General features: G+C 36.4%; 1 protein-coding gene across 3 annotated transcripts in view; it reads left to right on the forward strand.

Moving 5' to 3' along the window:
- The window catches only part of LOC112460711 (neuroglobin-like), a 65,070-nt gene extending 53,177 nt beyond the window's left edge, over positions 1-11,893 (forward strand). For 2 of the 3 annotated variants that reach the window (XM_025025528.1, XM_025025527.1), the window contains one exon: positions 5,910-11,893. In XM_025025528.1, the coding sequence (XP_024881296.1) occupies positions 5,910-6,065 (156 nt within the window). In that variant the 3' untranslated portion in view covers positions 6,066-11,893. Of the gene's footprint in view, positions 1-884; positions 2,660-5,909 lie in introns of all 3 variants that reach the window. The other variant, XM_025025526.1, reaches the window with a different exon arrangement.
- Positions 11,894-12,901: the final 1,008 nt, after the last annotated feature.

Raw genomic sequence — 12,901 nt, forward strand, 5'->3', positions numbered from 1 at the left:
CGAATAGTTACTTCTTTAGTTTAGTTATTCGTAAAAAATAGAATTTCGGACGGCAACCGAAGCTCAGCGGACGAATTCTTTTCAACATATCCTACATATTATATTATACTATAAAGTAATAAATTATTTAAAAATATCACATATACCATACTATATTATTATATATAATTTTATCTTCAATTTTTTATTTGTCAATAATTTTCGTGGATCTGTCGCTATCCAAAAAGTGTTATTTTGACCCTCCTGAATAATTCAACTTTTTTAAAGGTATTAATCTGCACTATTTTTTTTCTTAAACACTTACTTCTAAAGTAAAAAAATTTTTAATGATTTTTTTAAATATTGCATTGAAAAAAATTACAATTTTTTAAAGAAATCCTTTTCTTTCCTTTATTTTTATTCAAAATTTATTAAAAATAAAATATTAAGTAAATGATTTAAAATTTGAAGTATAAGCTCCAATGGAAATTCACGAATATTTATCAAAATAACTATAAAATCGTCAACTACAATGTAGACAGATGTTTTGTGAATTTTTTAACACTTTTAAAAAACTTTAAGGTAGGGAAAATAACGTCAGACGCGACAGACTCACGTATGCACTATAAAGATAAAAAAACGTATACAGGTGCAAAATTAATATAATTGCGCCTCTCGCAAGCTCCTGCGGACATATGACAATCTTGTGCTTGAGCGGCGCGGCGTGCTCGTCATTTGTAGGGCTCGCCAGCCGAGTGGAGAGTCAAGGGGAGAGAAGTAGACGTAGCACTAAAAATTCTCGTCTTGAATGCTAATTCTGACTTTCTGACCACTGATTTATGTTGTTTTTGGTCAAAACAATGTCCTCTTAAAAGATTTTAACGAATAGTTGCTTCTCTATTTAGTTATTGTCACAAAATGGAATTTCGGACGGCGGCCGAAGCTCGTTACTCGTTTCGACCTCGAAAGATCAAAGAAGAATTGTTTGGAGATGATCCTTCGGATGAAGAGGACATCGTCGAAGATCAAGAAACGTCAGATACAGAGCAGGAATTCGATAATGATGACGACAGTCTTTTTGAAATTAAGGAGGAAGATCTTCATCAAATTAAGGAGGAAGAAGCGGCTCTGTCTGAATCTGAACAGGTAGCGACTTCAACTATTCGTCGCCAGAGATCGTTTGTTTACGGAAAAAATAAGCACGAGTGGTGTTTACGGGCTCCTGAGACTGGAGGTCAACCATCTAAAACTGTAATCTACATACCGGCTCCGAAGAATGGTGCTGTCAACGCTTCTTCACCTGTAGAGACATGGTCGTGTTTGTTTACGGACGAAATGATTGATATGATAGTGCAGCACACAAATAAGGAAATAGAAAGGCACGTGCAAGAAATGTCCACAAATGATCGAACATATAGCACTACGGCTACGGAAATAAAAGCATTCATAGGACTCTTGTATTTTGCCGGCGTGAAAAAAAGTGCTCATGTGAATATTGAAGAACTGTGGTCAACGGAATTCGGTCACGCTCTGTTCAAGGCAGTAATGTGTAGCCGTCGTTTTGGATTCCTTGCTGCTCGATTGAGATTCGACGACAAAAATACTCGCGCAGAAAGACGAAAACATGATTTGTTGGCTCCTATAAGAGATTTGTGGGAGAAATTTATACAAAATTGTATGACGAATTACACACCTTCTGAGGAAATGACTGTTGATAAGCAGCTATTCGGTTTTCGAGGCAAATTCCCGGCAAAAGTTTATATAAAAAGTAAGGAACGTTATGGAATTAAGATTATGTGTCTGAATGATGCGACAACTTATTATTTATATAATGCTCTTCCATACGTGGGGAAAGAAAACACGCTTGCTGATGAAAGTATTCCCAGCTACTACGTCCGAACTATATGTCAACCTATTTACGGATCAAACCGTATTCTGACGTGTGACAATTGGTTTACATCAATAGAAATATTCGATAAGATGCTCAAAGAATATTCGCTATCTATGGTTGGTACAATAAGTAAAAATAAGCAACATTTACCGGAATCGTTCAAGAGAACCGCAGCGGCAGGTACTGTACGTTATGCTTATGATTCCACAAAAACGTTGATATCCTACTGTCCCAAAAAAAATAAAGTCGTGCTGCTGCTTTCGTCATTGCATCAAAATGGAAAATCTGATCCAGTGTCTGGTAGGCCGCAAATTGTTGAATTTTATAATCGGACGAAAGAAGGCACAAATGGTTTCAGTCAGTTCTGCAGCTTATACTCGTGCTCGAGAGGAACTCAGCGATGGCCCATGCGGTTCTTCATGGGAATGTTGGACCAAGCAGGAGTCAATTCTGGCATTTTGTTCAATTTACTTCCTACAAATGCAGTCCTAGATCAACGAGAATTTATGAAAGAGCTTGTCTTAGCTCTTGTGACACCTTATTTAAGAGAGAGAGCGCAAATGCCGACACTCCGCAGGGATATCAAGGAGAATATATTAAAAATTCTAGGAGTAGACGACAATCCAAAACCGGGCATTTCAAAAACGGACAAGCTGTTGAAACGTAAGCGGTGTAGCATGTGTCCAACGAAACTGGATCGAAAGGTTGGATGGTGCTGCTACGTGTGCGGGAGAGCGGTTTGTGAGGAGCATCGGCGCATGATATGTATCAATTGCATTGAATAAAAATGTAAACCAAATATCCTTTATAAATTTTTTCTACGTGTTCTATTTTTTCTACATATATGAATTTTTAATAAATTATTGAAAAATGTCGCATATGCCATGTTATATATAATTTTTAACTTATATAATTTAATTTTTTATTAACGATTTGCCCTACTAAAAAGTATCATTTTGACCTTCCTGAATAATTAAACTTTTTTGAAGATATCTGCATTATTTTTTTTTTTACGCATTTCTGAAGTGAAAAACCTTAAAAGGATTTTTTCTGCATAGAAAAAGTTACACATTTTTAAAGAAACCCATTTCTTTCAAAGTTTATTAAAAATAAAATATTTAAAAAACGATGTTTATTAAAATGATTATAAAATCGCCAACTACGATGTTTTATGAATTTTTTAAAATTCTTTAAGGTAGGGAAAATATTCGGACGTGACAGACGTGTGCACTGAGAAAGTACAAAAAAAGACATGTACCTAATTTGATATTAAGCCTACACACGGAGGGTTAACATCAAATTTATTATTTTAAAAAATTTAAAAAATATTGTAATCTTATATCTTTAGTTCAGTATACATTAAAATTTAGAGTGGACGGGATTATGAACTCGTACTGTTAATTAAAAATGTAATTTTATATTCTGCTTTTTACGCGATTTCTCGTTCAACATTTTACTGTACGCATTACATTTTTTCGCGAAATTTATCCCGTTCTTTTGTAAAGAAGAGAAATTTGCAACAAGAGAGATTGGATAACAGATGTTGAGATTTTATCCCGTAACATCGCTATAACACGTCGGTATTTTGTTCCTTCATGGTCTTTCATAATCCGCTGCACAGCTGGTGTCCGCCATTTGTTTGCCACGTTGCCCTGCATGATATCTAATAAAAAAAATTCTTTTTTAATTAGCCTTACGTTCAACGACTCGGGAACAACTGCTAAAATAAATATAAAAATTATCGTAAGAAATATAAAGATACGTTAAAATCTTATTTTATACGGTATTCGGTCGTTTGCAAAAAAAAAACCATATTTCTGTTGCACGAATGTTTCTTATTGCATAATGATTCTTTAATATAAACACATTAATACAAGATACAAACTTTTTTTTCAACAAAATGTCTTTGTAAAATACATGAATATTATTTTAAGAGAGACCAACTCGAAATAATACATGACTTCGATTTGATGCAAACTACATCAGAGATGCCTGGAAGAAGGGCAGCCGTTGCTCATAGGACTTGTAAATATTCCATAACTTTACTTACGATTCTGTTCAGTCGAAAATACTGCGAACGCAGAATATGAAAATCGATGCGATAACTTTTCTGACATCCGAGTCGATTGTAACGCGAACACAAATCGATACGCTGCGAAACATTAAATAATTGAACAACACGAAATTACATTTTTGCTATGATTGAAGTGAGGAAAATTGGCGGAAATTCCGACGTTTCGGCCATATATAATCGAATGTTACACAGTTAATCATTCGACTTGGTTGAATAAATTTGATAGCTGCCCGTGTACAAACAAATGTCGAATTCATTGAGTAATTACATTTTAATGAGAGAATGCATTTTCCCAATATGATTGCATTAATCGTACACGTTGAATCAACTGGCGTTTCGTTGAATATATATGATTTTCTCAATAGACTTGTGTTTGAACGAAAGCATACGTCAATTTTATTCATCCAATAAATCTTTCTTTCTCATATATCGGTGAATTCATACATAAACACATTCCAACTTAATCTTCCTCACCAGAAAGATAAAAAAAATAATATTTGAGTTTCATGCTCTTATAAAAATAATGCTACACGTAACAATAAATTTCAGTTGGTGTAAAAAATATAAATAACAATATATATTGACATGGATGCGGTAAAATGCGGTAATAAAAAGTAATAATTCACGTTGAAAAGAAAAAAATCGTTAAAAGAGCACCCCAATGCAGGTACGCAAAAGTAATAACGTTTCTCTACTTTCTCGCATATGCATGCAAGTTTTTATGACTTTCGCGACGATCGAAACGGAATTTTCTTTGTGCATGTGAAAAGAAAGTCGTGTGCTGGGAGCTCTTTCCCTGTCGCTTTATCTTCTCGCCAAAGGAAAGGAATAAAAGAATTATATAGAAAAAGGCAAGCGTAAGAATACTTAAAAATGTGGTTGAAAATGGAAATAGAAGGTATTTTATTGAAGTAGAATTTCAAGATGAAAAAGCAATATTATATTCTTAAGATATGATATAATTCTATATTTAAACACCGTTAATCATAATAACTTGTAATACATATATTTCATGCGTGAGATATTTTCTTTTGGAACTAATCTCGATCGAGGACAACTCTTGTTACTTATCTAGTTCTTTCTAAAATGCAGCCTTTAGCGCTTACGTAATTCTGAGTTTTTTTTATATCTCTCGGATAGAAAGAAAGTCAAGTTATCTGCACAGTGCAGTTATCTGCAAAGAAGATTGAAGATTCACATTACGAAATGTCGCATTTATTCGCAGTACGAAACGCTTGTTTACAGTTCCAATCTCTTGGCACGAAATCAAACCCGGTTCGCCTTATCCTTTCCCGTCTAAAGTCTAGTGGATTTAGTCACTGTATAGGATTGATAATTCCTGCCGGACAATCCTAGGAGGGCCATTGTGTGAGCCGTGGATATGACAATCGCAACACAATCGTCGATACAATCGCCGGTTCTCGCATTGTTGGCGATCATGCCGCTGGAAATGAATCAAGGCCTAAATATTCGGCGTATCAATATTATCTTCTTGCACGATAACGACCGTAGTTTCAATTTCACCAGTGCTAAAGATAAATCTGAAGCAAACAAATGGAATATTTTTCTAGATATTTCCCTTCGTCCACAAACGTGTCAAGTGAAGTAACCGGAGAAAGAAAGAATTACAAGAGTATTATAGAACTATGGAATCAATTTGCAAAATTAGTTTTCTCAGCCCTTCTTGTTACAAATGCATTTCCACTTTAGCATTACACCAAAAGTAATCACTGAATGACTATTTACTTGAAACAACATTTAAAATAATATATATAACTAAGAATAATAATATACTAAGATTCTTTTTCAGTTTTAATCGAATCGCAAATTTTATAATACAGACCTAAATCTCCCAAGGGCCGTCGCTGTTTTATCGAATAATTGATATAATTGTTTTAAATTGTTTTAAATGTACACCAGCAAAAGTATACTGTTCTCACACGCGATCGAACGTTCTGCTTTCAGAAAATCGAGAAGCCGTTTCTGGATGCGGTGGAACGCACGCTGGAGGACCGATATTCGGAGAACGTGGAGAATATCTACAAGCTGACGATCAAGTTCATCATCGAGACGCTGATCGACGGCTTCGACAAGGCACAGAGCGAAAAAGCCAAGTCCTAGTCGTCCCGAGGATCCGGCACGCACGCGATCGCCCTCGATCCTGCAAGATGTTGACCGCCCCCCCGGATCGGCTTGGTCCCCCCTTCAACGTCTGGAACGGGAGAAAGCCAGCCACCGCCGTCGAATCTTGAGAAGACGACGACGAGGACAATTGTCGTCCTTGCGTTGGTTCACGTCGCTGCTACGTTTCTCCGCGGATTCCTGAGAAACAAGCGAAATGCGAGCGCGTGGCGTTTTACGCCGTCGCCCTCGCCGGCCTGAGATCTTTTTCCTTCCCCTCGAGCGGGTCTCGCCATTAAACGTCTCCGAATATTAAGAACATGATCCCGAATCTGCTCTTCGGGATCTCTTCGCAAAAGCCGCGCCATAATGCGAAGCGAAAGAGCCGCGCGGCTCTCCCGACGGTCGAAGGGTTCTTTCTTATCTGTTTTATCTCAACTTGACTAACGATTAATGTTGATTGAATTATTCTATTATAGACACGTAAACGCGAGTCTAATTAAATGACACGAAAGTCCAAAAAACGTATGAAAATGTCTAAAAACATTTGAAGTTTCCGATCTCTTTTAGATATCTTCATTTTTTAAACAATGTTTGAGGATATATTCATAAGAATGAAAATGTGACAAATGATTTAAAACTTTTTTTTTTTCACATTTATATAACATGAAAAATTGGATTCGAATTGCAAGTTAGTTATATCTTTTCAGGTAGCTTATTTCAGGTAATTTTGCAAACGTCAATTTTAATGGTAAGTTTAACTGATTCTTCGCCTCCTTTTAATGCCAGTTTCGACAAAGAGGCAAAGAGTAGTTAAACTAAGATTAAAGCGTACCGACGGCAGTGAAACCAACCCGTAAGCGCCATAATTCGAAGTTTATCTGGAATCTACCGAGTAATCGACCAACTTTTTATGAACGGTGCTAAAACGCTCGTAGGGAAATTGATTCTCTGCAGAGAGATTTGCTTTTGAAATTTGTAAATTGTGTGTTTTTTATACATGCAAAATATTGTCCGCGAATGGACAAATTCCGGGAGATAAAAACAAAAACATTCCGGGAATGGAATACGTGCTTTTGTGAATTTATCAAATTCGTGCCACGGCATCAAGATACCTCAACTCGTTAATATTTGTTTTTGTTTTACCGGAGGTTTATGTTTCATCTTGCACATGAAACGTAATAAATTGTAAATGTACAGCATTTTGTGGAAAAACGCTAGTCTTAACATTCACTGGATTCTCTTTAAACGAATACATCCTTCGATGAAAATGGATCTCAAAGAGATGAGTTCGAGTATTTAATTTTATTTTTTGTTTCGCGCGTGTATAATAAGTAAACATCTATTTTTTCTATTATTTCTATCTATTTTTTATATCATCCGCTATTTCTCTTCATAAAAAATAGACTACCTTTAGTTTAAATATATTTAACAGGAATAAAACGTAAAGTGACACACGTCGTTATTGATCAGACACAAAATTAGAAGGAAAGAGGGCGGAGTGTTTCTCTTCCACAAGAGAGACCGATCTTAAGAGGTCTAAGAGGATTACTAATTGTAAAACGTAACTTTGGTCATACCTTAATATGATACCTTAACTAATAAAGGTAGTAAAATAATTTGTTTTTTTATGAAATTTTAATATAATATATATTAATATCTTTTTAAGTTTTAAAAAAGCCGGTTATAGAGTGTCGTTACGTTAAATCGCTCAGCGCTAATGTAAAGAACAACCTGAGGCATTGAAATGCAGAAAAAACCATTAGAAATTTATATAAAGGGGAATAAGTCTAATATTTAATATTTGTACTGTTGTTAAATTACGCAAAATCAAACAGATAGGATTGACATATTTGATTTGAAGATATACATTTGACATTTTTTTCAATTATGATTTTTTTATAAAGGTCATGTTTTATATAAAGATTATATGCTATTTTTTTTATAAAGGACAATTACTTTCTCGAACTCTTAATACGTGTATAAAGATGGATAGTAATTTTTATACTTATTTCTGAATCGTAATCATGGACGTCTTTTGTAATCGAGACTTTATCGTGGTATCTGATATCATTAACTGTCGTCACGTCGAACGATATATCCTTTGGATGGTGTTGCTCTCACGCGAGATCATAAAAATTTAAGAGCACGACGACGAAAACAAAATCGCATCACAATAATTTCTTTCATTTTTATGGATTTTCTTATTTTACTATACTCACAATCAGATAAAACTAGGACAAAATGTTATAAATGCAATATATCAGGATATATTTGAGCATTAGTCTCATTATTCCTTGTTGAGACAGGTGCGTTTTATTTTTTTATATTAAAATTACTATTTAAACCTTTTCTTTTGTGTGTGTATAAAAATTACACGTAAAAAATATATTAACTCTCGCTGCCTACCTGCTTTAGAATTTTATATTACCTACCTGGGATCGTTTTTGACCCTACCTTGTAATTCTTGATTTTATATTTAAAAAAATGAGTTTTTGACATATAAATAAAAGATATATTGTTTTAAATATATAAATAACATTTTTATTGAAATCAATAACAAAAATATAAAATTGCTATGAAAATCATTATCTTTGGTAATAAAACAGGAAATAACGCCATTTTTAGGTGCGTGGGGTCAAAATAAACCCCAGGTGGATGACGCAGATTAAAGGCAGATAATGAGATTTCAAGTCCTCGCCATGAGGGGATAGATCGAAATAAAAGTTCTTATTACGATACCATTACAAGCAAAATGAAGTTCGACCGACCGCTAATATTCGCACACAACGCCGGTTTTAAGGGTCTATTACGTCGCAAGAGCTCTCATTAACTTCTCATGAGTGCCATAAAAGCACCTAATGCGTATTCTTTCATTAAACGCACTCGCACATAATTAACTATGAATTTACGGACATTAAATGAAAGAAAAGATGCTTCCGTTCGGTTTTTTTTTCACGCGTTTTTTACGCCAAAGACTTTTTACGTTTAACCATTATTCATTCTACTAATAACGTTAAGCCGCTTTTACTCGCGTGGGATGTAAAATAGCCTGCAGCTTTTCAGAAGGTCATAAATCGCAGAAAATTCAATGAACCGCCATAAGATTTGCATCGGTCTGCGTGTTGCAAATCGCTCGCACTTTGAAAGACATAAGTCGCTCAAATCTGAATCATTTAGCACTAACCAATGTTTGCGGAAAGGGCCTTATATGGCGCGCGTTTATTTTATATCCGCATTAATCCGCGAGTGTCAAGGGTACGAGTTCATCGGGATCGATTTCATATGCGTTTCCGACTTTCAATATGTGCTCAATAATTGATACGAACGTGGTGGCAGCGGCGGCAATGGCGGCCAGTCAATCGACGTTGACTGTTGCCTTTTATTCGCGACGGCCTTGGATTACATAAGTCACGCAGGATACCCTCCCGCAATGCGAGGCCGAATGCATGTGAATGCAAATGTCCATTGTCTCGGAACGGGGTCGCGATTTAATCGTCAAAACGGCGTCGCCTCGCCCTCGCGAGCGTTATATTCCCGGCGTCCTCACGCGCAATAAAAATTTGTTTGTCTGATTTCTCGCAGAATTTGTCGTGCTTGTCGTAAACTTGGAACATCGTTAAAAATCTGTGTAAAAATTTGAACTCGTCACGGAGTAACTAGGGGTTCTTCCGCGTGATGTAATACGCACTTAGAACTTTGATACACCACGCGTGCGACGACTGACGTTTTAATGAAACGGCAACCAGACGTTTTCACGTTGTTTTGTTGATTTAACAGATTTAACTTGTAAAAGGCAGTGACAGTACTACTGCATTTCATCGATTTAAGATCAAATTTAACCGGTTGTTAATAAACAGCTCATTAAACGAGTATATTTGTCAAAAATTGCGTTCATATTTCGCACATTTCCAATTGGACATAGGATTTTTCAGCTCTCGCGAAGTTTCTCAAAACTTGCGATACTTGTCAATTTTAATTTTGTCACGCTTATAATATTAACTCTTGTTTGCGTACAATTCTTCTATCTCGGAATAAATAATCAAATTAAATTAGAAAAATTTGAAAAACATGTTTGTCACTATTATTGAAACAAACAGTGATAGAAATTTGTGTTACATTAGTTATACAAAAGTTCATTGTCGAGAAAAGTTGCATACAAATAATGCTTGATAATGCTCGACAACTTCTACGCTGTCCAAAAATTGCATTTCTTTTTTACGTTTGCTGCTGATTGTGAGATGTATTTGAGATTGCGTGTAAATAGAGACATTTACGTTTTATCATCCCACCATCTCTATGTTTCGTCGTAAAACAACACCATATCAATGTAAAAGCACGCACAGTCTGCGTTTCTGGTTCGCGTTCGTCACGAGATCGATTGTGACGATCGCAGATGACATGTAAATGGAGAGAGGGACACGCGGAAATTATTGATACTTTGATCGATCACAGGATTGTCATGGCAAGCGCGAACATGAATTAGATTCTAAACGCCAAAGAGGATAGCCGTTTATATAAACTCACGTTGATTCCATCAATCTTCCACCCTGAATTTCTTCGCGACTAAAATGCATTTGAATGATCGATAACAATCCATTATACCTTATTTTCATCATTTATCGTTACTATTACTACGCGTTCCAGTATCTAGCAATTTTCAATTTTTCGCTCTTTTTCTTTTTTGAAAGAATCCGTTTGTAAAGAGCATTCACTCATCTTTGTAACTTTTTACTCTGTACTTTGCACTTTGCTCTCTCTTATTTCTAGCGGGAGTTCAAAATATAAAGTGAGAAACTGAAAAGTTATACTTTAATCATGAATATGCGTTCGATGTTGGTTCCACTTGTCAGCGGTAAATCCGATTTCGATTCGGCCCTCGGTGACCCGCGGCGTCACCGAGGTCCGAGGTAACGTCGGTCAAAACCCTTCGATCGTCAACGGAGAACTTGTATAAATTTTTACTTGTATCATAAGTGGCAGTGGAAAAAAAAAGTGTGGTCTCTAAGGTAATGGGCCCTTCGCGCAAATGTCAATTTTCTGGGAGGTCTCGGGAAGGCAGAAGGCCTCTCCGTCTCTGTATCTTCCTCGCCGTCTTTATCTATCTCTATTTCTCTCTGAGGACGATTCGCGCCCATGTCGCTCTCTCTCTCTTTCTCTCTTTCTATGCTCGGACCTGGCGAGTCGGTACGTACCCTGGAAAAAGGCCGCGACACACGACGTGGACGACCGCGAGACACGTGACTTATAAGGGGAGGCACCCCAGAAGCGATGACACGCGATACGAATCCATTAGAGCCCGTGCTACGCGTGTCGTATTTTATTTTATCACGATTATTCTCGAAAAATTTATCTCGTTTAACAATCAGCGTGAAATGATAGAAACGCGACGTTATCTCCACCATCAAATGCAGAGTATACTACCGCGTTCGTTCTAATTAAGTAAGCAATTGAGAGGAAAACTTTGTTGGGATGAAGCGTAGTTGTTTTGAGCAGGAAGGAATTAACGCTGTAGACGCAGTCGGTACCCTGGTGGAAAAATGTCTCAGCATTTTTTACATTAATTAGAATTTTTCTAAAAATTTTCAGACTTTCTCAGAATGTGCTCGGAATTTTTCAGATTTTTTACACAAACTAGAATGTTTTTCAAAAAAACTTAGATAAAATAATAACAAAATATTTCATATTTTTCCCACCAACACATTTTTGTAAAAATCTGAATAAATATGAGAAAAACTATATGCAATTTATCGGAAAGTTTTATACATATAAAATAGATAATTCCGAAAATTCTCATCCAATTATTTTTGAAAGTATCTGAGATATATTTTTTCGGAATTTTTCATAAGTCACTAATTATTTTCATAAGTCTCAATTTTTACAAAATTTCTGAGAAAATAAGATAAATTTTTTCACCAAGGTAAGCTATTTCCACGCCGATAACTGCCATCGCAACATCTCCGCGTTTTCTACCAAAATAACACTTTTCATTATTAGGGCACTCTGCAAACGGCTTAAGATCCCACGGTATTTAAAGATGAGTTACCTAGTAGACGTTCGTTGTTTTAGGATCGTTCGCGAGCGTATTCGGAAAATGTCGGACTCGGTTTCGCGCAAAAGAGGTGGAGAACCAAGAATAGCGCCCTACTTGTCCGAGGTTTTGTTTCTCCTTTAATCGCGGGATCATTAGTTTGCCCGACGGTAAGACAAAGGTAAGAGTTGTACGGTAAGAGTTGTATCGCGAGAGAGAAAGAAGACGATAAAACTTAGGCTTTGTTTTTCCTTCGGCGATGCAGTTAGCGCGGTTCCGCTCCCTTTTAGAGCGATACACATTACCGGTCGCCCTATCAGTTCCGTTAACTTCGTTAACCGTCGTATACCACGAATAATCAAACTAACCGTCGTGCGCAGAGGAACTTCCTGCGAGACGATAAACGACGATAAATAACAAGCGTGTCGCGGAAAATCGATTTTCCAACGAAGGCAGAATGTTTTTGCGATACCGTGTACTTCGGAGTAACGCCAAGCGCACGGGACTCTCATGTTATTCCGCGCAAAACGGCAATTTCCATTCTCGACTTAAATTATCATTTCGCCCCACACGCGACTTTGGCGCGACATTAATATTTAGCGTGTTCGAAACACGCTATCGCAAGAAGTCTCTAACAGGGAGTCTCTCTCTCTCTCTTTCGTAAATACACGGTGAACGCTGAAGCTTTTCGTACTTCCATCTTAGATTTATGTCACCGTTCATCTTGAGACATTAACGTTTTGTACCCTCGAGGAGGACACGCTACCGTCGACGTATTCCGTCGCTAAGGTATTTAAATAGAGAG

This window comes from Temnothorax curvispinosus, unplaced genomic scaffold (genome assembly GCF_003070985.1).
Source record: "Temnothorax curvispinosus isolate PA1 unplaced genomic scaffold, ASM307098v1 QBEX01010743.1, whole genome shotgun sequence".
NCBI lineage: Eukaryota > Metazoa > Arthropoda > Insecta > Hymenoptera > Formicidae > Temnothorax > Temnothorax curvispinosus.